General features: G+C 62.5%; 2 protein-coding genes across 9 annotated transcripts in view; both read right to left on the bottom strand.

Moving 5' to 3' along the window:
• Nucleotides 1-2,296: 2,296 nt before the first annotated feature.
• SUSD2 (sushi domain containing 2) lies at nt 2,297-11,969 on the bottom strand. The gene is made up of 15 exons (XM_025857321.2): nt 11,858-11,969; nt 10,204-10,411; nt 9,946-10,097; nt 9,308-9,475; nt 8,578-8,752; nt 8,245-8,446; nt 7,971-8,056; nt 7,637-7,905; nt 7,419-7,562; nt 7,165-7,323; nt 6,054-6,302; nt 5,666-5,938; nt 5,373-5,549; nt 5,188-5,290; nt 2,297-5,053 (listed from the first exon to the last, which is right to left on the bottom strand). The coding sequence occupies exons 1-15, from the start codon at nt 11,934-11,936 to the stop codon at nt 5,029-5,031; spliced, it is 2,469 nt and encodes an 822-aa protein (XP_025713106.1). The 5' UTR covers nt 11,937-11,969; the 3' UTR covers nt 2,297-5,028.
• Nucleotides 11,970-14,209: 2,240 nt separating this feature from the next.
• Nucleotides 14,210-26,698, bottom strand: part of CABIN1 (calcineurin binding protein 1) — a 151,476-nt gene continuing 138,987 nt past the window's right edge. For all 8 annotated transcript variants that reach the window (XM_025857272.1, XM_025857276.1, XM_073889746.1 and 5 more), the window contains 6 exons: nt 25,662-26,336; nt 24,394-24,468; nt 21,170-21,452; nt 16,194-16,358; nt 14,870-15,096; nt 14,210-14,761 (listed from right to left, as the gene is read on the bottom strand). In XM_025857272.1, the coding sequence (XP_025713057.1) occupies nt 14,618-14,761; nt 14,870-15,096; nt 16,194-16,358; nt 21,170-21,452; nt 24,394-24,468; nt 25,662-26,336 (1,569 nt within the window). In that variant the 3' untranslated portion in view covers nt 14,210-14,617. The remainder of the gene's footprint in view (nt 14,762-14,869; nt 15,097-16,193; nt 16,359-21,169; nt 21,453-24,393; nt 24,469-25,661; nt 26,337-26,698) is intronic.

The following is a 26,698-nucleotide window of genomic DNA, read 5'->3' as shown; positions in this document are numbered from 1 at the left end:
TACTTTATTTATCAGGGTTCCATCAGAGAACCTGCAACTGTGGAAGCTGGTCAAGGGGCCTCTGTAAGGCTGCTGTCTTCCATCTGATGTTGGAGCTTGAGGTCCATGTAGCAGAGAGTCTGGAGGGCAGGTGGGTGTTAGGTGGAGGGGAGGATCCGGAGCTGGCTGGAACCCCCCTTGTTGGCTGGAGCCCACATGGCTTGGTCGAAACCCAAGAGCCTTCTTGTTGCCAAGGGAGACACAGGTTTCCTGGACTCCCCTGTCAGGCACCTGGCCCAGGAGCAGGGAAGCTGCAAGTGGCCCGAGGGCAAGTGAAGCCGCTGCAACCTTGGCCTCTACTGGTGCAGATGAGCTGAGTCAGCAGACACACCGTGATGAGTGTGAGCTATGAATGAGACTGCCGACTTGCTTCCTGCCTCCGAATCTGGGCATGGGACTCTTTCTTGCGGTCCATCCTGACCAGGACGGGAATTCTGGGAATGTTCAGCCTAGCCAAGTTGAGGTGGGCCTCAGCACAGGTTTTGTCTATCTGGCAAAGAGCAAAAAATATGTGAAGCCTCCTTGTACTGACGAGGGGGAGGGGACCGGGCTCTCTCAGTAGGTTAGGGTAAGTGTCATTGAGCATCACTCCAGGAGGAAAATGCATGTGCTGTTTAACCAGCCAGTCCTCTGGTATGAACTGCTCCTGCAAGTAACCCTGGACTTATTTACAAGGGACAACAGTGTTTGAAGAAGCCAAAGACTGAGCACAGCTTCATGCCCACCAACCGGGGACTAGTTAAGTAAACTTTGAATTCTTTATTTATTGTAGTAAAGTACATAAATACATAATGTTTACCATCGTAACCGTTTAGAAGTGTCCAGCTCGGTGGCATTAAGCCTTTCACGGTCTTGGGCAACCATCGGCGTCATTCCTCTGCAGAACGTTTTCATCTTCCCAGCCTGAGACTCTGGCCCCATTAAACACTAACTCCCCATTCCCTGACCCAGGCCTCGGTAAGCTCTATTTTACTGTCTCTATGAATTTGATGACTCTAGGAACTTTGTATGAGCAGAATGGTACAGCATTGTCCTTTTGTGTCTGGCTTATTTCACTGAGCAAGATGTCTTAACGTTCATCCGCGTTAGAGCCCGTGAACAACATTCCACACATGGGTGGACCATGTTTCCTTTACCCCTTCAGCCATCCGTGGACACTTGGTTGCTCGCACCTTTTTGGTGATTGTGAGTAACACTGCTATGAACATTGGCCTATCTTTTTTTTTTTTTTTTAAGATTTTATTTATTTATTTGACAGAGAGAGACACAGCGAGAGAGGGAACAGAAGCAGCAGGAGTGGGAGAGGGAGAAGCAGGCTTCCCGCTGAGCAGGGAGCCCGATGCGGGGCTCGATCCTGGGACGCTGGGATCATGACCTGAGCCGAAGGCAGACGCTTAACGACTGAGCCACCCAGGCGCCCCGAACATTGGCCTATCTTTCAGTTTTTAAAAACCTTGTGCCCACAGTATTGTAAGGCCCTTTTCTCACTCCTGCCTCTGGCATTATAGAGAAACCAACTACTGCAACAAACAGACCCAAAAATGTATTATGGTTTAATCCCAAGTTTGTTTCTTGTTCCGGTAGTAGTACTGGATGGGTGAACCAGTCAGGGAGGGAGGGAGAGGGTTCCCTGCCACATGCTGGGGACCCAGGTTGGCACGGGGTCCAGAGCCACCCTTGCAACAGAAAGATCTTGGAAGGATGCGGGTGGAGTGTTACGGCTCAGGCCTGCAAGTGCCCTGTACTTTTCTGCTCACTTTGCACGAGGAGAACTCAGTCACGTGACCACCCCAGTGCAAGGGGCGCTGGGAAATGCAGTCTAGCCTGCAACCCGGGAGAGGTATCTGGGTGTCGTGGGCTGTTCTGCTGCTTGCAGGCACCTACTCAATCTCACTTCCCTAATGGTTTTTGTCCTTTCATGTTCCACTGCAATGGGACTCCTCCAGGAGGAATCCCTTGATTTCCCACTCTCAACACATGCTGCACTGAGGATCCCCTCCCTGCTGGGCAGCCATCGGAATGTGAGCTCTGAGGACAGAGGTGGCCCAGGGAAGGCACTCAGCCACCCCAGGGCTTGCAGAAGGAACCAGCCTGGCCAAGGAGGGGGCCCTGCTCCTCACTGTGCTGTATTGGCCCCTCAGCCCTATGCTCCCCACTGTGTTCAGCTAATAGGAGGCCCTAGTGGGAGGCCGGAGGGCAGGAGAAGCAGGTGCTTCGCCCATCTTGGGCCTGCGGCTCCTGCTAGGGCCCATGGGCCTGCACAGTTTCTGCTGTGAGGTTCCCACTTTTGTGAGCGCCTGGGCCTGGCTCTGGCACCCTCCTTCCTCTGTCCCTCGGCCCAGGGCTGTTGCTGGGGTCCTATGGTATCCTCACCAGCTATTTGACTTCTCGATTCTCTCATCCCTGTGTTTCTAATTCCCTGGATTTCTGTCCCTCAGGCCCTGACCAGTACAAAGGGTAGGGGACTGGACATTGGCTTCTGATGCCTTGGGACTGTGGTTTGGGGAGACCACTTCCCAAGGCGGTGGTCCCTGCCTTTGAGGTCTCTAAAGGGAGTCTCTGTGGGGCTCTGGGACCTTCTGCCTCACACAGGCCCAACGGTGCCCCTGACTCCCTACAGGCCCCTGGGAAAACCCGTCAGGTGTCGGGGCTTCCCAGCCTGGCCTGTCCCTGGCATTGGGAATGCCAGATGTCTGGGGCCAGGGCCACAGACAGTGCACCCCTTCTCCTGCTGGGGATGGGTGGGGGCAACTCTCGGTCCCAACCTGGAGGGACAAATGTAGGGTGGGGAAGCCAGAGGGAGGCCATGTTTTACTCTTTTAGGATGAAGCTTAACCGCCACTGGCTGGTGGACCAGGAGCCTCACTATTCCTCAGACCGGACTGCACTTCTTTCTCTGAGCCTTTGCCCAGGCTGTTCCTCTGCCTGGAATATCCGCCCTGACCAATCACATCTCTGAGAATTTGACCTAGGCTTTCAGTTATGGCCCCGGAGCTGTGAAGCTGCCCCTGCCCTCCTGGGCCCTGGTGTGCCTGCTCCCACAGGCCCGGGCTGCCTCGACAAGGAAACCACCCTGTCACCCACGGGCTCGTGCCGGGCCCAGCACTGAGGACTCAGGTGGGTGGAAGCGCCAGCCCTGCCTTACCTCATCTGCAGAGAGGAAAGTACCTGCCCAGTGGCCAAAGGGCCAGCCCTCAGCCCCACCCTGCCCTGAGCGGGAAGCCAGTGGGGAAGCAGGGGGATGGGGCCTGGAAGCGCAAGCACTGACCCCATCCCCCTCCTTTAGTCTCTGGGGTATCACTCCAGGGAGACCCCCCCCCCAACCCCTCACTCTCATCGCTGTTCCTTTGAATGTGCCCCATCGTGCAAGACTGCCTCCTCCAGGAAGCCTTCCAGACTGCACCTGCCCCTACCGCGCAGCTTTCCCACCTCTGCCCTGGACCCTCAGCCAATGGCAAGTCTAACGGTGTGGGGAAGCTTCGCTTCTGACCCTGGCGGTCAGAGCCAGCTGGACGGCCCGTGCTCCTGAGACCGGGGGATGACTCAAGGCCCTCTTAGCAGAGACAGATGCAGAAGTGGGCCTGCACGAGCCTTGGCCAAGGTTGTGACAAGCCAACTGGCCCAGCTGGAGCGGCCGCTGACTGCCCTCTCCTAGGACCTGGTGTAACCTCCACCTCCCATCTCTGTTCCTACCCTCTGCTGCCCCCACGTGGCCTCTCTCAGCACTGCAGGTCGCAGGGAAGAGGGCCTCCGCTCATTACCTCGCACCCCAAGGTTCTGCCTCCCTTGGGCAACCTCCTCCCGCCCCTACCTCCCAGGCTGAGCCACTGGCCTGGACCAGGGGGCACCAGCCTCCACACGCGCCCTCCACTCTGCTTTCGCAGAGACAAGCCTGGCCCTATCCTATGCTGCCAAGGCCCTCCCCTGGCCCCCACTCAGCACCCTCACTAGAGGGCAGCAGTAGCGGGAAGCCTGGGTAAAGGACCCAGGGACCCAGAACATGGGCTGTGGTCAGGAACTACCAGTCACTGCCTACCTGCAGGGCAGTGCTGGTGCAGGGGAGGGGCCCAGGGCCAGGCTGGGCCAGCCTGCTGCTGGGGGAAGGGGCGGGTGCCTGTGCTGACCCCATCCCGTCTCCTGGGCGCCCAGCAGGACACTCCACCTGAACCCTTTGCAGACACTTGCCCCACGAAGTGGACACCATTCTCGATCCCACTTTTCAGTGGAGACAAGCTAGGGAGGGACCCACCCCAGGTGGCCTGCCAGTGGACTAAGGTTGCTCTGGGTGCTGCTGGCCCCACAAGGCAACCATGGAACTCTCCAGAACCGAAGTGTAGCATGAGCACCGGACACCAGGGAGGGAGCACCACGGGCTTGTTTTCTCTGGGTGGACAAGGAAGGGTATTTCAAGTGCCATTCCAGTAGAGTTAGTTAGAAGTGCCATTCCAGTAGAGTTAGAGAAGTGACATTCCAGCAGGGTTAGAATTACAAGCCTGGAGCTCAGAGAGTGACCCTCCACGCTGGGGTCCGGAGGCCTCTCCCACTCAGGCCGGGCCAAGTCCGGCAATCGAGGCAGCTGGGTGTTCGGGCTCCCGTGCTGGGGCACTGGGGACCAGTGGATCAGGCTCGCAGGTATCCGACATGGGATCTGAGGTATAGCATTTGCGTTTCAGGTGCCCCCGAGTGTTGGGGTCTCCGGAGAGAGGCGTTAGAATTCACGGGTATGGAGTCTGGGGAATTGGAGCTGAGACTACACGGGGACTAGAGGACCAGATGCCTCTCGGGAGCTGCACGGCTAGAGCCAGGTGGTCCAGGTCTGAGGAGACAGAGCAGGGCACCAGGTCTGGGGTGCACGGACATTAAAGGCTCAGGTTATCAGGTGTCCAGATCCCAGTAAATGGTGCTAGGGATTTGGGGATCGAAGTGTCGGGGTGCATGTTCTCCGGGGTGGCCCCGTGTGCCTCTTGCTGTTGGCCAAAGGCGCTCCCTTCAGGGCTGCGAACCCCAGCTGGCCCTGCAACAGAGACATGGTCTGGAGCAGACATGGGGGGCACTCCGGAGCCTCAGGAGAGCCAAGGAGGGGCACAGACGGGGTCCCGCTGGTAGAACCCTGGGTCCGGGGGGGAGGGGCGGGGGCAGGGGCCTTACACGTTGCGCTTCCTGTGACGCAGCAGCACATAGATGAGCGCGACCAGAGCCACCACTGCCAGGCCTCCGAAGATGATGCTCAGCAGCACCGTGTAGCTCCGCGCTGGAGAGGGGGCAGAGTGGTGAGGGCTGCCCGAGGGCGGGCGGGGGCGGGGGGCTGGGGCAGGCAGGCAGGGCATCCTCACCTGGCTGGCACATGGGGGTGGGCCTGGACCAGGTGCCATCAGCCTGGCAGGTGCTGGCCTCCGCCCCAAACAGGCTATAGCCGCTGTCGCAGTGGAAGGAGACGGTGGAGCCCAACAGGTACCTGATACCCTCCTTGCGCCCATTGGGGGGCGGAGCCAGCCAGCCGCAGGACGTCACTGGGGGTAGGGGGCCAGGAGCAGACCACAGGATGAAGCCACTGGCTGACCACCGCTACAGCTGCCAGCTTAGGAGGTCATGTCCCAGCATCAAGTGCCCACCCCATCGCCCTCACCAGGCTGTAGGCTCTGCACGCGATGCTGGTGCCACTGGTGGGCCATCCGCGTAGCATTGCCCACACTCAGGTTCCCAGTGGCCATCACGTCGAACATGCAGAAATCGTTGTCTCCACACAATTCAGCTGCCTCAGTGGCCTGACTGGGGTCGGGGACGGTCTCCTCGGGGAACAGGGGCTGAAAGCTGTAGTCATGCTTGGACTGATACAGGAAGTTGTTGACCAGGACCCAGGAGTCATAGGTGAGCAGAGATGAGGCATTCTCCACGGCCCCTGGGGAGACACGCAGCAGGTCTTGCTGGTGGCCGAGGGTTCTGGGGTCTCTCCCCTCACTTCCAGGGCCATGTCCCCCTGCCCCCCACCCCCAGTGGGCCTCAGGGTCACTCACAGTCGGCCCCAAAGTGGAAGAGCTCACGGGAAGTGGCCTTGTGGGGCAAGACCTTCCCATTGCGCAGGGTGAAGTCATCGGTGGGGTCATCATTCAGTGTCCCCAGAAGGCCTTGTGTGTGGGTAAGGAACTTCTCAGGCAGGAGGACAGTCACACTCAGGAATGGACCCTGGATGCTGACCTCCAGGCCAGCACCTGATGACAGCATGATGGATACGCTGTCCTGGGCAGCTACGGACAGGAACATACCTGGGCACAGGTGGAACTGGGGTCAGGGCTGCCCACTCAGGGCACCGTGCCGTGACTCCACAGCCCCAGGATGAGAGGGTCAGCATCCGTGGGCTCCCAGGGAAGGGGAGGGCGTCCCCAGGGCCAGCCCTGCTGTGACACTCCCTCAACCCAGGCCCACATCTGTACTGGGACCCCCACACTGACACCAAGTGCCCAGGCTCCGAAGGGACCCCTCACACTGAGACCCTGCCTGGGGGTCCCCCGTCGGCCCTCACTCATTGAGGAAGGCAGCAGCCATGCCCACCTCTGCCCTTCTGGGGGTTCCCTGCAGCCTCAGCAGCAGCAGGCCCATCCCAGGTCCCCACCCATCCCAACCGCAAGAAACTCATTTCATTAGCTCAGTTCCCTGAGGCAGCACAGGGAAGGGGGTGCGCAGGGGGCTGCTCCTTAGCCCTCAGGGCCAGCCAGCATCCTCAAAGTAGGCAGTTCCTATTATTGCAGCTTCCAGCTCCTCGTCCCACCGTCCGGCCATCTCGGGGTTCTGATCACATGTCTGGGGCTCCATGGGTGTGAAAGCACGAGATCAGACCAGGTCCCCAGGCTGGACCTCCCTACCTTGGGCCCAGAACCTCACCTGCCCAGACAGCCGTGGGCTGGGGACATGTGTCCACTGTGCTGGGCCCCTCACCGTGGGGTGCAGGGGAGCGGGGCAGACTTGCATCACTATGCTGGGGACAGCATATGGATCATATCGAGAGGCCTCCATCTCCGCATCCACGCTCTGAAGCCCAGGGCCATGCCGGTGAGAGGCATGGAGGCTCAGGCGGGAGGGAAAGGGCACGAGAGCAGCCCCAGGAAGCTCCCCGGCCATCGCACTCACCCTTCAGGTCCATCCAGCTCTGCTCGGTGAATCTGAGCACCTCCTGGTTCAGCAGCACCTGCAGGACCCGCCCCTCGCCAGTCAGCCGGACCTCCACCACGTCGGAGTTGCCCTCCTGCACAGCCACGGCCACCAGCCCCGTGCCCCGGTCCTGCGGGCCTGCGGTGGCGCGTGCAGAACGCAGAGCGCTCAGCTCCAGCCTTCCTCCTGGGAAGGCCCTGAGCCTCCCGGAGCCCGCGGGGCCCCAGCCTCACCCTCTGAAGTCGTCCGGGGCTGGGCCCGCCCCTGCACCCTCAAGTTGGTCAGCGTGGCCTCCAGCAGCACGTACTCGCCACGCCCGTTGAACGAGAAGTTGGCACCGTCGAAGGTGACAAAGTGTGGGTCCCCAAAAGCGGAGGCTGGGGAGAGCAGAGGGTCAGGGGGGCCGCGCGGGTGCAGCCCTGCCCGGGGCCCAGCCTCGGCTGGCACCCACCTAGGCGCGACGGCCGGTAGTTGCGACAGTCACTGGAGGGCCGCCGCCGCATGTACCGGGAGCACTCGGGCGCCCAGAGGCAGCAGTGGTAGAAGCTGACGACATCGTAGAGCCAATGCGAGAGGCCAGGCACACGGGGCGGTGTGCGGAACGGGGGCGCGCCCCAGTCGTGGCCGCGGTCCGGGGTGCTGCCCCCGGTTGAGTCGGCCGTCAGGAGCAGCGTGCCGGCCTCTGTGTAGCAGCACTGCTGGCCGGAGGCGTACTGGGGGCTGGGGACGAGGACAGGTCAGGGCCGCTGTTGGGGCCCCGCCCCCCCCCCCAACTGGGGACTCACCTGGCTTGCACGGAGCGCACACAGTGCACGGCCCCGGGGTGGTAGGTGCACACGCTGCCGCGCTCAATGTCACAGCCATAGTCCGTCTGCAGAGCGGGAGGCTGCTGTCACCTGGGCTAGCCTCAGGCTCTGCCATCCCCTCCCTGGCAGCCAACCTCTGAGGGCCCTCAGACCCCAGCCTCCCCTCCCTGGGGCCTCTATCTACCGCCCACCCTTGCCAGCCTCCAGCTGGCCCCTCGCCCTCTCCTGGGCCCCGACTGGGGTAGGGGCTTACGTGGAAGCGGCCCGAGTCAGCCCGGGCCTGAGCCAGGGTGCAGGGGCAGTCAGGCAGCTCCTGCAGGAAGTTGGGCAGTTGGTCCTCCAGCTCTTCCCAGGCCAGGCACTGAGCCCGGGCCCAGGCCTCAGGGTCCGCCCGGAAGTCCTCACCCAGGTGCCAGGCCAGCGCGTGCTCGCTGCTCCAGAGCGCCTGCACGTCCCTGTGAGGGCCATGCACACACTTAAGGGCCGCTCCCACCCTCCGTCCCGCAGCCCCGGGCCTCCCTGTCCAGCCTGCGGAGCAGTGGCCCAGGCCCAGCAGCCCGTCCTCTGCGTGGCTGGTGGCCCTTACTTCTCCCCTGCGTAGTATTTGCTGTTGATGATCCGAAGTGCACCCACTTCCCATTTCCGATAGGTCGGAGGTGCGGGTTTCGGAGTGAAGGTGAAGAAGCCAGAGTTGGGGATGCTTGTGGCCAGGGGGTACAGGTACGACCACTTTGCTGCCCACTTATCTGAATAGGGCTTCCCTAAGGGAGAGAAGGCCTCAGTCAGCCCCTGGGGCCCTCCAAAGAGTCCTGGGGCAGAGGAGGGGCCAGGCGCCCGTCTTTGGTGCTCGGACAGGCCCGACAGATGGACAGACAAGAGGATTACCAGAGGAAGACCTGCCCTGCTGCCCCAGCAAGGATCCTGGCTCAAGGGACCACCACCCCCTCGTCCCACACGTTAGGGTCCCAGCCCCAGCTCGAGGCAAGGCCTAGAGCCAGGCTAGCGGTGCAGGGGCTTGGGGAGGCTGGGTGGAGCAAGCTTTTTCTGTTTCCAAGGCAAGCCTTGGATCCAAGGGCTGGGAATGCCCATACCTCCTCCTGGAGCTGGGTGCAAGCAGCTGGGGGTTCCCAGCCTGCCCCCGAACTCCCACACTTTCCCCAGTCCCCCTTTCTTGCCTGTACTCTTCCTGCTCAAAATCCCCGCTTGGGGTTGGGCCCTGCCTGGAACCTCCTTGCTCCCATCTCTGCAAGCCCTAAACTCCCAACCCTACGGGCCCACAGAGCTCCTCCGCCGGTCCAGCCTTGGGCCGGCCTTACCTGTCTCCTCATAACCCCAGAGCTCGATGGTGACAGACTGCGTGGACAGAGCCGAGGGCTCCCAGGTCACGGTGAGGTTGCCCGTGATGCCAGTGGTGCCATAGTACTGCCAGTGGGTCTCGTTCACCAGCTCGCTCTTCTCCGTCTCCGACACCTTGCTGGGGTGCACTGGGCAGGGGGTGAGGTGAGCGAAGGCCTGAGGCCTCAGGGGCTCTGCGAGCTGGGGGTGCCCTCCCAGGGACGAGGCGTGGCAGTCCTATTAGAGCATGGTCTCCCCCGGACCCTCGTGTCAGGAAAGGACAGAGGCTGCGGGAGAGGTGGGGCCCTGCCCTATGTTGCCCAGGCCTCTGGCCTCCACCTGGCTTCCCCCCTTCCCCTGGCCTGGCCGAGTCGAGTGGCCTGCCTTGCCGGGGGAACCCCCGAAGCCCCCAGCCCCCTTTTGGGCCGGCTGTCCTGTGTGGATGCCAGGGGCTGGGGAGAGGAGCTTGAGAACGCTCGCCCCCGTCGGGCGCACCTTCAGAAGGACCGGTTAAGCCAGGGCAGCCGGGCACTGCCCAGGCAGGCGAGGCGTGCCTATATTAGCGCCAGGGAAAGTCCCTGTGGGGGTGGGCGCCAAGGCTCAGGAAGACAGGGCTCACCGGCTAGCCAGGTCCCCGAGCGCGGAAAGGAGCGACCATTGTCCATGGAGAGCGTGAAGGGGATGCGGCCCGTCTCATAGAGCAAGGGGGACACACAGTGCACACGTCCAGAGGAGTCCACATGCCCGAGGGTCTGGATGCTCTCCTTAAACCTGTGGAGGTTGCAGGTGGCAGGAAAGGCTGGGCCAGGGTGGGGGGACCCCAGCCAGGAGCTGCCCCTGGGCCCCCAGCAGGCACGGAGCCCCTCGGGCCTCCCACCTGCAGATCACGCCATCGGTGGGGTTGAACCAGCTGAGGTGCTGCACTACGAAGTCCTTGCCGCCCATCATGGAGCCCGAGTAGGGTGAGACTTCTAGGCAGAAGTCCCAAAAGTCCAAGCAGCAGGAGCTCAGGCCGGAGCAGGTCGGGTGGCAGGAGCACAGCCCATCCTGGTCTCCACAGCGGTGGGAGCAGCTCCCCCCGGCACCTGCAGGAGAGGGCCCTGAGCGCCCGGCTGCCCCACGGGCAGGGCTGGCGATTATTTTCCCGGAGCCCATGAGTGAGAAGCATCCCCAGGAGTCTCACTGACCACCAAGTGAACACAGTAGAAACCCAGGGGCCCCGTGGGGTGAGGGATCCTTGGTACAAATGATCTAGCAGTTGCCTGAATGACTTGCCAGAAGGAGGGAAGATAAGGGGAAAGGCCTCCAGACATACGTTTTTGCAGCATCAAGAGGAGCCTCTAGGGCAGGACTGGCCTTCAGCCACCAAGTCCCGGAAGACCGCATCCTCAGATGGCCAGAGGTGGCTGAGCCCTTGACCTGGCCTGGGAGCTGTCTCTATTCCCTGAAGGGTCAGTGAACCCGGACTGGCGGCCCGTCTGGAGTCTGGGTACATGGCTGCTAAGTCCCACTGGAGGCCTGGCAGGGGCTCATTCCCAGGCTTGGCTGTGGCCCCCAAAGGAGCCCCACCCTTAAGGGAGAGGAGGGTCATCTCCAGCCGAGGGCCCAGTGGGGCCAGGGTGAGGGAGAGGGTGGTCTGGTGTGGGGCCGTGGACATCAGGCCTCAGCTCTTACCACCACGGGGACCCACAACAGGGCCATATCTTCAGGGAATCTGTGCCTCTGTAGCGGGAGTGGTGGGGCAGGTTGGAGGGTGGAGACTGAGGGGCGACAGAGACACCGAGGCAGGGATCACACGTCCCACCTGGCCCTTCCCTGCCACCCCACCAACGGGGGCCAGTCAAGGGCTGGGTTTGGACCTGAGCCACCCCGGTGACCCCATTTCACCCAGTGCCGGGCCTGGCACTCAAGAGCGTCAATAAATTTTTATTGACAGATGGCTCAAGGGAGTGGGGGAGGAGGCCGAGGGAGGCCAGTAAGTGAGGTTAAGTGGCTGAAGGGTGGTGGCGCTTCCCTGAGATAGGAGATAGGGGTGTGGTGGGGGTGGTTACCCGGGAGCCTGTCACTGCCAGCTCAGCCCAGCCCAGCGTGAGGCTCGGAGTAGGAGCCTTCCCCAAGACTTTCCCGGGTTCAGCCCCACCCTAATAAGGACCCACAATCCTGCCTCTCACCAGTGAGGGGGGTCAGTAGGGCTGGGGGCTCCTCCACCTGTGAGCACACCCTCCACGGGGGCTCGGGGCTGCGGGCCGGGGGCTCTCCTGAGCCCTCCACCCGCCCCTGGGCCGCCTCCCTTGCAGGTAGCCGGTACCTCCCAGCTCCCAGCGGGTTTAGGGTAGGCACAGCCCAGACTCCATCCCGCCAGCAGTCCCCGGACCCTGGGCACCCCAGAATTTCTTCTCACAGCCCCCAGTACAGTCCCAGATGGCCTGGCAGATGGACACAGGCTGAGCAGAGGGGTCTACCCTGGGCTTGGCTGCAGCAGGGAGGCAGGCAGACAGAGCCCGGGATAGAAGCGCAGGGTGGGGGCGTACCTGCTGCAGGCCGGGGGCCCGGCCCGGGGACTGTGTCGAGCAGCAGCAGCACGGCCCAGAGCAGGAGGGGCAGCGTCATGGTCCGGCCTGAGTCTGCAGCCTGCAGCGCGGCAGTGGCTGGGCGGCGGCGGGCCGCCTAACTCCCCTCGGCCTGGCCCCGCCCGCCCGGCGCACAGCGCTGCCGCCCCGCCCCGCCCGGTCCCCTCTCAAAGTCCACAGGTCCCCTTGGGGGCCGGTAGGGCCCAGCCTGCCCCGTTAGCACATTCCTGGCCCGCCAGCCCGGGACACGGGGGGGAGGGCGTTCAAGCCTCCAGGGGTTGGATCCCCATGCCCAGAGGCTGCGACCCAGACCACCGGATCCCACCTCTGGCCCAGCCCGGGGCAGCCAGGGCGGGGCTCCAAGCGATTGGGCGGGGTGGTTCTCGCAATCTCAGGATTGTAGCGCCCAGGGGCCCGCAGCCACAGACCTCTCATCCCTCTTCCTCAGCTTCCCTGCCCAGAGCAGGTATTCCCAATTCCTCCCCACAGCCTCGCAGGGAGGGGGGAGCAAGTAACTTCCTGGTGTGCGTGGGTGCTGAAGGAGGGCTGGAGGAGCGGAACCCCTTTGGTGGGGAGGTGAAGGCTGTGGGAGGGGCCCAGCCAGGGCAGGTTAACAGTGGGTTTGGGGCTGAGACCAGAACCCCCTGCTCTGGAATCCCTGGAGTGGGGAAGGCAAATGAAACAGGGCTCCAGAGAAGGGCCGCCCAGCCCCACCCACCCCTGGCTATCATTCGTAGAATTTGCATAATCTCTTCCACGTTCTCCCTTCTCACTGTGCAGGGGAGGAAACGGAGGTCCAGATGTAGACAGGTGGGGTCAAGGTCACTGGGAGGGGCTGCGGGGCTGGGCCAGGGCCCAGGCAGCTTCTTGGGGACCCCCACTCCACTCCTGAGGCCTGGGACCCACTTGGGCCCTGCCACCTGGGCTGGGTGTTCAGACAGACAGATGGTTCTCTCCCCAGGGGCGGCATCCAAAGGGGACACATCCCCAGACCTCGAAGGGAGCTGAAGCTGGCGGCGGCTATGAGCTTAGGCCACCTGGCTGTGACCCATCTCAGTTCCTGGGATCTGGCCAGCCCCTGTGCCCTGGGCACCACCCCTTCCTGTCGGGTGTGTGGGCCTGCAGTTTCATCAGAGAGGCGGCTCCTATAGGTGTCAGGAAAGCCAGTTGGGGCACTTAGAAGTCACATGTCCCTGCTTGGTTGCCAGGTGCTCAGGTCACCCTCTGTAGGCAGGTGTCGGGGACTGGTGCTGGGACTTTTCCCAGGCCCAGGGTCGAAGGTGTTCCCTATGGCCCAGGTTAGAGGAAGGAAGATGACAGGAATGCTCCCAGGATGGATCCCAGGTGTCCTGGGGTCCTGAGAGCCAGGAAGCCCTGGGAGACTTGCTGGGCTGTTCCCAGAAATTCCTCTTTCTGGACACTCCAGTCTGAGAAGCTAGGAATTTGGAGAGGGGGCATCAACTGAGTAACTGCTGGCCCCACCTTGCAAAGAGCCTGAATCGGGGCAGTTTTGGCAAGGGTCTTTCCAAGGCTGCTATGCTCCTGGGTCCCCATGATGGCTCTGCCAGGCGTGTGCTGGGGACCCTGGCGGTGCCCAGCCCATGAGGGGCACAGGGCAGCAAGGAGCATCCCCATCTCCCTCCCGGACAGAGAGCCTTTCCAGGGAGACCCCTGGGGGCAGGGCCAGCTTAGATCTATGAGGGGAAGACAGCTGGGTCCCCAAAGCACCGATCGGGTTGTGAAGGGCTGGTTGGGGCCCCCACAACCTGTGCCCCCCCAAAACAGATGTACTTGGAGCCTGAGAGAACAGAGCCAGCATCGTGGGTTTATATGATGCTCTGCTGTCACCTCTAAAGAATGAATTTTTGGACAAGGAACCCCCATTATGTTGCACTGAGCCCCACAACTTATATGGCCAGTTCTATCAGAGGGCAAGTGTGGTGGGAGGTAAGTACCTTTCCTGCCAGGCCCCGCGTCCCCCTTCCTGACACTGACCCTACCTCTCAGGGTCCCCTGCAGCCCCCTCCTCCCACCCCTGCCCACACTCCACAGGGGCACACCCCACACTCTTTTGAGTCCTTCAGGGGACACTCTGGAGAGCCCTTCCAGGCCTGGCTCCAGTCCCACCCAGAGGGTCTGCCCTGCTTGGCCTGTGTTCACCTCTCCCCACTGACTCACTCCCCTCCCTCCAACCCCTGCCTGCTCCTGGGATGCCCAAGGGCTGGTCCCTGACCAACAAGAAGAAGGGCCCAGAAACCCTGGACAGCAACCAGTTGGGGGAGGCCCCCGGGGGTTGAACAAAGAGGCAAAGACAACTGTTCCATCTTTATTAGAAAAGAAACCAAAAAAAGGGAATAGGGTGAGCCCAACCCTAAATGACCCCTCCACTGTGACACAGGCAGGAGCCGGCTCATCCGGGCGTCGAGGTGTGGACACGGCCACCTGGGCTGGGCGTGGGCACGGTTATACAAAGTCAACATTTCATAGAAAAGGATGCCAGCCCTGCTGTGTGAGCTGTGGCCATCTTCATGTGGCCAAGCTCAGTCTCCTCTGGGCCCCCATGCGGCGGGGACAGACGACGGCCCAGGCCAGTGGGGAGGACACCGCGAGGGATGGAGGCTGAGCGGACCGGGATGTGCGTGGGGGAAAAACAGTGCTCCGCCTGGGCCTGGCACGCCCCGAGGGGCTCAGGCCAAGGTGGGGGGGGAGCGGCCCCAGCCCTCAGATGTCCATGTAGTCGTCATCCTCATCGGTCTCGCTCTCCAGCGAGGACTCCTGGCTCGACGTCTCCAGGACCTCCAGGGCCGGCTGGCACAGGCTCTCCTTCCGCACGTTGGCGGCCGACTGGGCAGACAGGATGGCCGACTGCACACAGAGCGGGCAGGGAGCTGGTCAGGGGTGGCCCGGGCCTGGCCCCAGTCCCGCCTATAGGCCACGTCCCGCCCACGCCCCCCACTCGGCACCCGTGGTCACCTTCAGCTTCTGCTTGGTCTCCTCCGAGATGCTGCCTTTGGGTGAGAGCAGGGTTGGGGTGGGCGGCGTGACGGTGATCTCAGGGGGGAACTTGGTGGCGGCCGAGGGGATGACCAGCTTTGGCATGCTGGGCAGGAGGCGCGACTTGGCCCGGCCGGGCTCTGCCTTGCCGGGGGGGCCCTCTGGTGGCTGGGCACTCGCACTGCTGGGTACCTTGGAGCTGGTGACTGTGGGGTGGACCGTGGGAGCTGAGCCTTGCTCACAGCCTCCTGGGCCTGCCTGCCCTTCCCTGGCTCGGGCCTCAGTTTCCCCTCTGGAAGACAGAGGCCACCAAGAACGCCTCCTCCTGCCGCGTCAGACCGAGGGTGCTTTCTCTTGATGCTCTGGTGTGTGCTGGCCGGCAGGCTCCCGGCCTCCTGTGTCTGCCCCCCTGACTGCCCGTCTGGCTCTGGGCTGCGGGGCCTGGCGACTAGGATACAGGCAAGCCCCTGGAGCTTTCCCAGGGACTCTGCAGGCCCTCCAGGGGCTGTGCACACACGAACTGTTGCATCCCTGCAACAATGCTAGGACGCACGTCCTAATGGTGTCCACACCCCAGGGAGGATGCGGGGGCCCGGAGCCAAGTCGCTTGGCCCCGGGGCATCCACTTCCCCTCCGCTCCAGAGCTGCATATCCCCAGAGCCTGGAGGCAGCAGTTCCGGGGCTGGCAGCCTCCAGGAAGCTGTAAGAGTTAGGAGCCCTGGGGTCAGCCTGGCTGGTCTCCACATTCCTCCGAGGTCCCATGGCTTTAAAAGGAGCGCGACTTACTCAGAGCCCACGCCTGGCTCCGAGGGGCTGGCAGCAGGCCCTATGCCCTGAGTAGGGTCGGTGAGATCCTTGAACCTAAGGAATCCCCAAGGGGGGCTGGCCAGTTGGGAAAGGATGACGACGACACGGACAGTGGTCTTGACGACAACACGGACAGTGGTCTGGCAGGACTGGCCACCCCTCTGCCGGCCCCTGACTCCTCCCTCCGCACATCAGCCCCTCCCTTGGCCCCTAGTCTGGGGAGGCTCCTCCCCGGGACTAAGCAGCCTCAGCTTGGGCCGGCCACCGGCCCTCGCTAGTCTCTGTGGAGCTGGAGATAGAATGAGGGGCTCTCCACTCCCCAGCTCTTCAGCCCAGGCCTCCCTGCCCAGCTGCCACTCCACTTGGCTTCCCCACCCCTGGGTCCTCCCAGGTGCCCCCTGGCAAGCTGTTCACCCTGTGATCCAGCGCCCCCCCCCCCCCCCCCCCGGCCATCCTTCCAGGCAAAGCTCCCCTGGCGGCTCCCAACTCGTCTTACCCTGGCTACAGGTGGGCTCGGCGCCTGTCCGGGACGCGGGTTCTGTGGGCCAGCAGTGCGGCTCTGCTGAAGGGCTCTCGGGGATGGTCTTCACCTGCTCACTGCGCAGTGGCTCCTGGGGCGGGAAGCCCAGGCCCTCTGCCCCTCCTGCCAGCTCTTCTCCCTCTGTGGGGGCATGGGAGGGCCGCAAGTTATGATCCTCACCCAGCCTGGAAGACAGGGCCCCTCCCTCCTGAACCCTGGGACACCTGGCAGGGGACCTGCGCTGAGGCAGCTCGCCACCTCCACTGGTGGACCAGCAAGGGCTTCTATCGAACAATCACATGGGTGGGGCCAGGCTGGTACAGGCAGGAAACCACTCCCCCTCCAGGTGGACACTGGTGGGGCCCGCTCACTAACTGGGGTCACTGTGTGCCTGACACAGCAGGGGCAACATGGACACTGTGGGGCCTCCAGCCCCATCAAACACCATCACGGGATTTAGAGGTGGGCTCACGGGCTCTCTCCTCTAGCCCGTGGGAGTGGCACTCAGAAACATAGTCAGGACCCAAAACCAAACCAGCTAGCTAAGCCCAGAGTGGGTGGAGTGGCGTGCTGGCCCCGTGCCCTCCCGCCAGGCCACACCTTCCCTGGCATGAGGCAGGGGCCGGGAATTGGCCTCCTCTGAGCCAAGGCCTGATGGGCCCGAAAGGTGCCCGTTGCGTCTATGGCTGCCAGCCAGGCCGTTAGTCAGCATCAGTCCCCCGGCTCCCAGGCCCCAGGGCCCCGCCTGCAGCTGCCCCTCAGCTCCTGCTGCATCCAGTCCTCCTCATGTTCCCTTCCTCACCTTCCTCGTCTCTTCCTTCTTATTCAGGCCGAAACGGCCACCGGCCCACCACCCTTCATTCCCCCACTTGCCCATCAAGTCCTTCCTCTCCCTTCTGCAGCAGGTGAAGTCTCACCTCCCCACACCCCGCCCCGGGCCAGGCAGGAGTGAAAGCTCCTGGGACAGGGACAAAGCTGGGGTGACTTAGCACCCTGGCCTCTTGCCTGTTGGCTCCCAGCTCCCGGACGACAGAGCCTTCCCTGGCTGCCCACGCCATGAGCCAGTCCCTCCCTTCCTTAGGACCCACTGCCTGGCAGTTATTGTCACAGCCTCTGTGTCCCAGAGTCCAGCCCCCTACACTACGGCAGGCAGGGATAAGCACCTCGGAAGGCTCCTCCTGTTGCCCTCCCGGACCTGGAGAGCAGGGACCACAGCCCGAATCCCGTGCCACTGGGACAGGACTCGGTTCACCATGGCTGGGCACGCACTCATGGAGCAGGCCCAGTGGGTGTCTGCTCCAGGCCTTTCTATAGGTGGTAACACTCTGCCGGCCTCTGCCCAACCTCTTCTCATGTAGCTGTTCCCTGAGGGCTCTGGAGGAGCTGCTTGGGTGGCTGCTTGGGCAGCTGGCTTCCTTGCTGATAGGTATCTATAGGACAGGAGCTTGATGGGGGGGCAGGTAGCAGGTTGCAGGGAGGGCCTGGAGCTGGTCGCAAAATGGATGGAGGCTGCCCTCAGGGGGGCCAGGTGTCAGGCTGGCTCTCTTCTACCCCAGGGGCCTGTCCACTCTTTGCAGGCCCTTTCCTCTTAGTAGGCCACCAGGAGGAGAAGGGACACTTGGGGCGAGGGCATCCAGCAAAGACCTTCAAGCATGTGGGGTAGTGCTCCCTAGGCCAGGCAGCCCCCTCCCCTCGCCAAGACCACCCTGGAGGCCTGTGAGGAGGGCTGCAGGTAGGCTTGAGCAGGAGGGAATCACCCTGGAGGCGCAGGCTTTAGAGAAGGGCCCTATGGGCCCCCCTGGCCTCAGGTTTTCTGTCAGTGGGAAATATATGGCCAGGCTGGAATCCTCTGCCATCAGGCCCACTCTCCCTCCTCCTCCAGGCAGACTCATGGCCTGGGCACCAGGTCTCCAAGGACCGGTGTCCTGGAAGCGCCAGTCCTGACTCAGACTCTTCCTGGCTTCTCGAAATGGCATGAGGCCGGCATTACAGCCTGTTCAACTCACTGGCTGGCGGCTCCCTGCTGAGGCAGGCGCTTTCCTTAAAGGCTGGCCCCGTGGCCTGAAGTGTCCTTTCCACTCTTCTTCCCTGATCTAGTCCCCCACTCTGAAGGCCTGACCCCTCAGTTAAAGGGACCCTCACTTATTCGTGGGCCAGGCACTATTCTAGCATGAAACCAGGTCCAGGCCTGTGGTGGGCAGACACCCAACAAAGAGATAGCACGTGCTCAGTAGAGAGATGGGGGGGGTGGGGGACACATGGTTAGGCGCCTCCCAGATGCCCACGAGCCCCCCTGAACTCCCCGAGGGGATGCATCTGCCACATAAGGCCAGTGGCCCAGGTCAGCACGACCTGGGTGGATGGGTGAGGTCTTAGCTAGTGACCAGGGGAGCCTGGGAGTGCCCCCATCCATCTGCAGGCCGCAGCAGGTGGGACAAGTCGGGAGTGGACACTGCCAGCCACTGTCAGCTGCCTTCCCCTGGCTGGAGTCGGAAGGCCTGGGGAGGGGCAGGGCAGGGCTGTCCACCTCGGGGATGGCGCCAGTCAAGGTCTCCTCTGAGGCTGCCTTCCCCCTGTTCTCGCACCTTGGGGATGGTATCCTGGGAGGATCCGTCCCAAGCCTGCCCTCTCAGGTGGCTTGTGACCTCCGTGTCATCGTCTCTGGCTACAGCTCCCAGCCTATACACGCTCTAGTCCCCAGGCGCCTCCGCAGGGCAGGCCTACCCTTCCTGTCCATCCCAACTGAGCCCCAGGTCTGGGCTGCCCACTGGGCACCAGGACAGGCAGATGCAGATCACATCACCAGGCCTCTGGGGAACCTCTGGGGAACCAGGAGGTGCTAGGCAGCTCCTTGCTGGTGCTCTCCCTGTCCTGGATGTGGGAAGTGGGCTCTGAGGTGATGTGCCCGTCCCAGCATGGCCCTGATGCCACCCCAGAGAGCTCTGGGAACCGTCAGCCAGCCAAACACCATCCTCCTGCAGCTCCCAAAGCAGCCCCAAGAGGCCGGCAGGTCACTCCACACCAGGTCCCAGTGTCCCATATTCTCCACCCAGGGCCACCCCCACCCCCAGGGTCATGTAAGAGTTCCATCCTAGCAAAACGCTATTCAGTTTCATCTGGGGGAAGGAAAGAAGAAAGCATCAATTCTTCAGGATGAAGAATAACACCGAGAAGTACATGCTCTTCCCCTGATCTAACAGAGGGAAAACATGCGAATCAAGTTTGGGGCCTGCTTGGAACCGGGGCATGGTGAGCGGGGGAGGGAAGGAAGGCAGCCGGCCCCGCCTCCTGGGATTCACACCCTGAGTAACCTTCCCACCCTGTACCCGTTCATGTGTGCCCAACAACAGTGATGGTCACTCGCTTCCAAGATCAGGGTATAAAGGACGCTGTGGCTTCTTTCGAGTGTTCTCTATCTCTCAGGCCCCGGGCTCTGGGGAAAGCCGGCAGCCATGACGTGGGGACACTGAGCAGCCTATGGAGAGGCCCAGAGTGGAGGAACTGAGGCCTCCAGCCAACAGCCGGTGAGAACCTGAGACCTGCCAGCAACTGAGTGAATTGAGATGACCAGCTGACAGCTTGATGCTCCTGAATCCAGCCTAAGGTGCGGCGGGGGGATCCCCTGGGGGAAGCCAAGCCTTCGTGGGAGAGAGAGATTTCCCTGGGCTGTGGACTCCCGTGGTGTCTGCCCTTTGAAATCACCATGACCGGAACCCGCGCGGTGGCTGTGCCCACTTCTGCCGAGCACTGTGCTGAGTGTGTATCACCCCCACCTTCCACACTGTGTGCTGGACACAGAGACGCGGTAAGCTACGCAGAGGGGAGCAGGGACAGCCAAGGTCACCTGGTGGCGGAACTGCTCTTTGTCCTGCAGCCTTCAGAGGCTCCTCTCAGAACAAATGGCTGCAGGAGCTGACTTAAGGGAAGTGATTCTTCAACTCATGGGGCCATGACCAGGGTAATTGTAAGTGACGGGGCAGAGGGTCCCTATACTTCCATGATCCTCAATGCAAACTGGGGACCGGCATCAGGTGAGAACATCAGCACCTGATGCCTGCGCTGTAGGAAAGGGCAAAGAGAGGGAACTGCCACCCTCAGCCTCCGCTCGGGCAGCACCCTGCTCACAGCTGCCGCCACCGCCCTCAGGTCAAGGCGGCATGGCCAAAAGGCTGCATGGGACTGTGACCGGGAGGACAGAGGAGCCTGCAGAAGCAAAGGGCCCGTGCAGGGCCTCAGCAGGGGCACAGGCTGGTCCCAGGAATGGGGCAGGGAGGGCAGCGGGGAGGGCCTGGCATGGAGGCTCAGAGTCCCCTCCCAGGAAAGCTGCAGGCCTGTCTGCCCTCTGGCCTGCCAGTGGGCTGCCGTTCCCAAGGGCATCTTGGGTTTTAGAAGGAACCAGGGCTCCCTCTGGCTGCTGGAGCCCAGGGCCCTGTTTCTTGTCCTTCACAAGCCCACCGACTAGCCTTGCCCTGCCCCATGCTTGCCGGCTTGCCCACAGGGCCCTGGGCAGGAATGCCCCCAACCACAGCAGGTCCCAGGGATGGCTCGCAGGCCTGTGAGGTCTCCAGGAAGCCAAAGTCAGGACGCCCTCTCCTCTCCAGAATTCCTATTTATCTATTCGTCACAAGGCTTTGTGGTAAGAGAGAGGAATGGTAAACATGTAAACACCTGATGTCAATGCGGGCCCTCCCTCCTCGTCCCACCCCCGTGAGAGGGCTGCTGGTCGGGATGGGAGGAAGGAGAGAGTGGGACGCACGCCAGCAGGTTGTGCCCCTGCCCTCCAGGGCCCCCGTGATGTGCTTCTCAAGGACCACCAGGCTGGGTGTCGCCCCGGCCTGGCCTCACCCCGCCCTGCCCCCACTCTCTATGCAAGGAGCAGGACTTGCTGCCACTGGTGGCAGGGGCCTGGGCCCAGCTCTGGCCTCACCGCCTAGTGGATAGGACAGACTTACCTGGGCCCGGAGAGACCACGCTGGGGGTGGCCTCTGGCCTACGTGGCTGGAGGGGTCCAGAGTCCTTGGACGGGTCTGGAGTGGAGGCCGACGCTGAGGGAGGGCAGGGGATGACCGCCGTGGAGGCGGCCGGTGCAGGGCGAGGCTTGGTGTGAGTGTCACTGGGCCGCTGGAGAGCGTCAGCCGATACAGGGTCAGGGGCCGCAGGGGCCACAGCCCCGGGGAAGAAGTTCTCTCGGCTGTCCTTGGGGTGCTTTGGGGTGGTGGGTGTGTCCCCCGCGGCCTGTGAGAACAAAGGGAGGTGAGGAAGGCCAGCTGGGCAGCCCAGAGCCCTCGCCATCCCACAGGACACCTGCCTGAGCCTGGGCCTGCCAACATGCCCTCATGGCACCAGACCCTGAGCACCCCATGCTGCCAACGAGGCCCCCAGGCAGCCCTTCAGGACACTGCAATGCTATGAAACTGCTGGGGACCCACAGCCCCTCCCTGGGAGGATGTCCAGGCCCTGCTGATAGGGACTCAGCAGAGGGCCTGGGGCTGGCCGACCTCATGCTCCCACTCTTGTGTGCCACGCAGAGAGGAGCACGACTCCAGGCAAGGGGGTCGCTGCACCCGATGCGGGGACTGCAATAACACAAGTCAGTCTTGGAGGGCGATTTCCCAAGGGCCACTGGTGGGACCATCCTGAGGGAGCTGGGGTGACACAAAGAGTCAGCTTCCTGAGTTCAAGACTGCAGCCCCAAAGCCACGGTGCCAGACAGCCTGGCTTTAGCCGCCCCAGCAGCTCCCACCCCAGGCCGTCTGTTCTTAGGTGAGCCAGGCCCACTGGGGCCTCCCGGTCTTCGTCCACACTGTTCCCTCTGCCACCAGGTCCCTTCTGCTTTGCACCCAAAGCCCACGCTCCTGGGGTGGTGTGAAGGCTGCAGCTCACTGAGGGCATGCTGCAAGGTGGGTCCCTGTGTGTGAGCCTAGGGCCGACTGTACTATCTGAAGAACAGGCCCACACTGGGGACAGTGGGAGCTCTCCTGGTGGCTGCAAGTGCAGGGAGGTCTCACACCTGCTGGGGGCACCTCGGTGCTGGGGAACAGCTGGCTCCCCGCCGTAACTCTGCTTCTTCTGGTATCTGCTCTGCCTGAGATGTCCTGTGCCCGGTTTCATGGGGTCCGGGACAGCCCCTGCAACTCTGCTGTGTGATGTGTGTCTGCGATGAGCAAGGGCAGACCTGTCTCTCATGGGCAGACATGCCATGGAGAAAGTGGGTGCTATGTCTGTCCTTGCAGGAGCCAGCCTCAGCCACCGCGACAGCACTGAGCCTCTATGTCCAGAGCACTCTCCAGGTGTGTGCTGGGCTGCCATGGCAACTGGGACATGCCTCCAGCAAAACGGACCCTCCCCTGAGGGGCAGGAGAAGCAGGCTCAGGGGCATGGCCGCCCCCTCCCTGGCACTGGCCAGAGGCGGGCCCAGGCCCCAGCTGGGTGCTGGTCCTCTTTGGGCCTCGATCTCATCTAAGAAATGGGACCCTTCCCTGCCTTTGGCTCCTGCCAGCTCAGCACCTCCTTTTGCCACAGGACAGGGAAGGTAGGTGTTTGGGGGTTTCCTGTGTGGTTCTATCACTTGGAGCACCTTTTAAAGGCTGCATCAGAAACAGTCCTCCTCCGTCTGGAGTGCTCACTGCCCACCTGCCCCCATCTGGGTCAGCAGAGGAGGCAGGAGGGGACCCCTGGGGCCAAGCCCCGCACTTGGGCCCTGGGCAGTTACTCCTGTCCCAAGTAGGAGAGGCTGTGGTGAGGGCCGCGCAGGCCATAGGAACCGCAGTGGCTGCGCCGTGAACTCTGGCTGCTCTGGCTATGGAGCGGCGGGGACTACTGGTGGCCTGGGGCATGTCTCCCCTGGGCTTCTGGCCCTCAGCTGGGGGATCAGCCCGCTTGGTGAAGACTGAACTGGACTTCCTCAGACCTAGAGCCTGGGCAGGGATGGTGGCCCCTATCCCATTTCACTGAGAGGAAGCCTGTCTGGGCACGGAGGGCATCCACCAGCCTGCTGCTGGGGGACCTGGGACTTGAGTCCCCAGGCTGTAGGTGGATGGATGCCCACTGTCCTGAGCTCCTGCCTCCGGACTCCCTGCGAGGTACTTCCCCAGGGGGGAGATGCCAAGAAAGGGCCGTGTGTGGGCGAGGATGGGAGGGCAAGACCTGCTCTCTTGTGCTGCTGGGGAAGGGGCAGTTGGGCCACCCTTGGAGGGACAAGACGCCACACCTATTCAAATGGCAAGTATCTGCCCTTTGACCCAACGACCCAGGCCCAGGGGTCACTCCTGCAGAAATGCCCAAGTGTGGTGCAGGAAGATGCCCCGTTGGCACTACTGAACAGGACTGCAACGTCCCCCCAGCTTTAGACAGGATGCCCCCTTTCTCTGCCGGCCAGATCCTGCCTTCGGGCCTGTTCCTGAGCTGGGCCTCTCCCGCGGGGCCCCTCTCTCCTTCATCCCCGGCCCCTCACCCCCTCCTCAGTCCCACTACTCCTCAAAAGCTGTGGCCTCTGAGCCCGAAACCGATGGCTTCAGGGGCACCTACACCCTGGGCTCCAGCCTAGACCTCTCTCCTAGAGGAAGATCTGCGGGCCAGAGCCCAGGAGGGCCTCACCCCTCCTCCCTGTCACCAAGTCACGCTGGCTCATCTTCTGCCATCTCAAACCCACCTGTTGCTCACTGGGCCTCTGCCCCAGCCCGTTCTCTCCACTCAATGGCGGGGAGGCTTTCTCAAACCTGGCACCACCCGGCTCCCTCCCTTGCTGAATAAGTCCCAGGAACCCCATCCATTTTGCTCCTATCCAATTCATATCCCAGCCGCACATCACTCCCTCTACCTTTGTCCCAGATGACGTCACCTTTCCAGGTGAGGTCAGCTGGGTAAGGACCATCTTATCTTCCCCATTTACAGAAGAGGCAGCTGAGGTGAGGGGACCCCTCAGGTCACACACTCAGAGCTGGGGTCTGGGCCTGCCAAGGCCCCACCCACCACATAATGCTGCTCCACCTGGGCCAGTGATCAGGGGCTCCCTGTGGGCCTGAAGCTCGGATGCCTCCTGTCCATCTCCCCTCGGCCCATGCTGGCCCCATGCGGGTCCCTCCTGAGGTGTGCCCACGTTTCGGCCTGCAGCCTGGGGCCCTGGCGTGGGGCCGGCCCCATAGGAGGAGGTTGGCACAGGCGGCATCCAGCTTACCTGTCTCTGGGCGGCGGCTCCAAGGTGGACCTGACAGAACTTCACGGCCTGCTCCAGAGCAGCCTCCTCGTCCACCTGGGCAAGGAAATGCTCAAAGTCAAAGGGCCCAGGCCATGGTGGCTGGCCTCGTCCCAGCCCCGAGAGTTCGTGAGGATCCCCTGACACTCCCACCCTGCTTGGGGAGCATGGGTAGAAGCACACATCCATCTCCCGGGTCTATCCCACAGGGCCACTGCTCTGGGCCAGGCCAGCCCTGTCGAGATCACGTCTAGACGGGACCATGTTATTGCATCCTCAGGGGCTGAGGCTGGCAGAATTGGAGCCAGATCCTGCTCCTCAAGCGAGCGGGATGCAGGGCCTTTCAGAGTCTGAGGTCTAGGTGGGGGGAAGGTCTGATGGACCCAGAGACCAAGAGCCCAAGGCACAGGGGGATGGCAATGGAGGCCAGGGAGGCCCGGGGGCTGCCCTGGGGGGGAGCCGTGGGCAGGGTGTGAGGAAGGGCCCACCCTCACCAGCAGGGAATGTAGGGCGTGGTTCTTCCTAATTCATCAGCAACAGAAACAAAGAAAGGCTGATCCCGGATGCTGGTGAGGGGGTGACAGAACAGGCACTCTCCAAACCACACACAGACACGATTTGGGAAGAAACTGCTTATCAGGACGGGCACCCACTCTGAACCAGCCACTGCAGTTCTGGGGGCTCTTCCTGTACAAATCATTTTAAATAGAGAAAGAGCTACATGTCTTAATCTATTTAAAAAAACAAAACAAGAAGGGCGGCAGAGCCCCCTCACATACTCAGGGCACTGCAGCCCCCTTCAGATGCCAGCCACAAAGGTCCCTGAGGCAGTGACCCAGAGCCCGGCACCGAGGTGGGGTCAGGGGTCCGGTCCCCCTGTTGGATGTGTGGAATGTGATAAGATTTCTGCAAATGGGTTCATTTCCTTTAAAGTTGAGAAGATAGTTTTCCGAGCGTGTTGTTAAAAGGTTTTCTTTTTTGTGGGTGTATTCTCCCCAGCTCTCTTGAGATACAGTTGACAAAATCGCCCCATACTTAGAGCGTACAACGCGATGACTGGACGTGACCCTTGTTTTTCTGACTCTACGGCCCACCTGTGGTAGAAAACCTCAAATGTAGAGAAGCAAACAGCAGGGCTGGAGTGGGAATGACACCTAACAAGCATGCCCCACGGGCCCCAGCACCCTGACACCGACTGCGAAGTACCTTCGGTGAGAATACAACTGCAGGCCTGCCCTGCGGCCACCCACCTGCTTGATGAGCATGTAGGTCTCGGACATGATCCTCTCGATGCGGCCCAGGTCGTAGGCCACACCCTTCTGGCCCTGCTGCCACACCCGATAGGCGTCCAGCAACAGTGTCTTGCCCGACTCCGTGTCCTCCAGGAGCTTCCTCTTCCGGCTGGGCCGTGTGGGTGGCTCCTCGGGGTGGCTGCCCCCTCTGGCCCCACTGGTGGTGGTAGGAGCGGCGGCCAGGGCTGGCTGGGCTGGTGGGAGCGGGTTGGGCTGCTGCCGGGCACTGATGCTCAGCTCCTCCAGAGACAGCTCAGTGGGACGGTTCTCGGGGCCCCTGTCCCTTGGAGGGCGGCCTGGCTGTGGGGGTGGTGCCCGCTCGGAGTCTGAGCAGCGAGCAGTGGCCTCACCCGTGTCCATGGGCTCAGCAGGCCCTGCCCGGGGGCTCTCCTTGTCCTTCCGCTCTCCGGCCTGGTCTGTGCTGTCTCCTGCCTCCATGGCCACAGGCCGGTGGTTGAGAGGGCCCACTTTGCCCCCTGGCTCGGCCCCTGGCCCTGAGCCATCAGCCAGAGGGGGCTTCTTGGGGTGGGGGAGGCCCTCTTGACTATCCTCGGGGCTGGCCTTGTGGGGGACGTCGGTGGTCATCCTGGCTCCAGGGAGGCCACAGGCCTTGGGCCCTGGACGTTCTGACCCCTATGAGAAAACCGAAGGTAAAAGACTGTATCTTTTGTGGTTCTGCCACAACAAAACAGCCCTGAGTGTCAGGGGTGGCCATCCCGGGCCAGTCTGGGTCTGCCCATCTGCTAGCTGGCCCAGGCTGGGCCTGGAGACCTGCCTGAGGAAGTCCCTCCCTGTTCTGCTCCTCCAGCCTTGAGAGGGACTGACGGGGCATTGGAGGTGGTGCTGCTCCAGAAGAGTAGGGCTGGCCTGTGCGGGGATGGCCTTCCTCTAAATGCGGGCCTTAGGGCAGTCCTGGGCGTCTAATGGTGGGGGTTGGGGGGACCCACCAGGGGCCACCTCGAATGCTTGCTGCAGAGCTGATTTCTGTTCTGGGC

The sequence above is a fragment of the Callorhinus ursinus genome, unplaced genomic scaffold (assembly GCF_003265705.2).
Source record: "Callorhinus ursinus isolate GAN/ISIS: 27379988/994484 unplaced genomic scaffold, GSC_fseal_2.0 scaffold117, whole genome shotgun sequence".
In the NCBI taxonomy this organism is placed as follows: domain Eukaryota; kingdom Metazoa; phylum Chordata; class Mammalia; order Carnivora; family Otariidae; genus Callorhinus; species Callorhinus ursinus.
The sequence above is the reverse complement of the archived record's forward strand: the minus strand, read 5'-3'. Positions and strand labels throughout refer to the sequence as shown.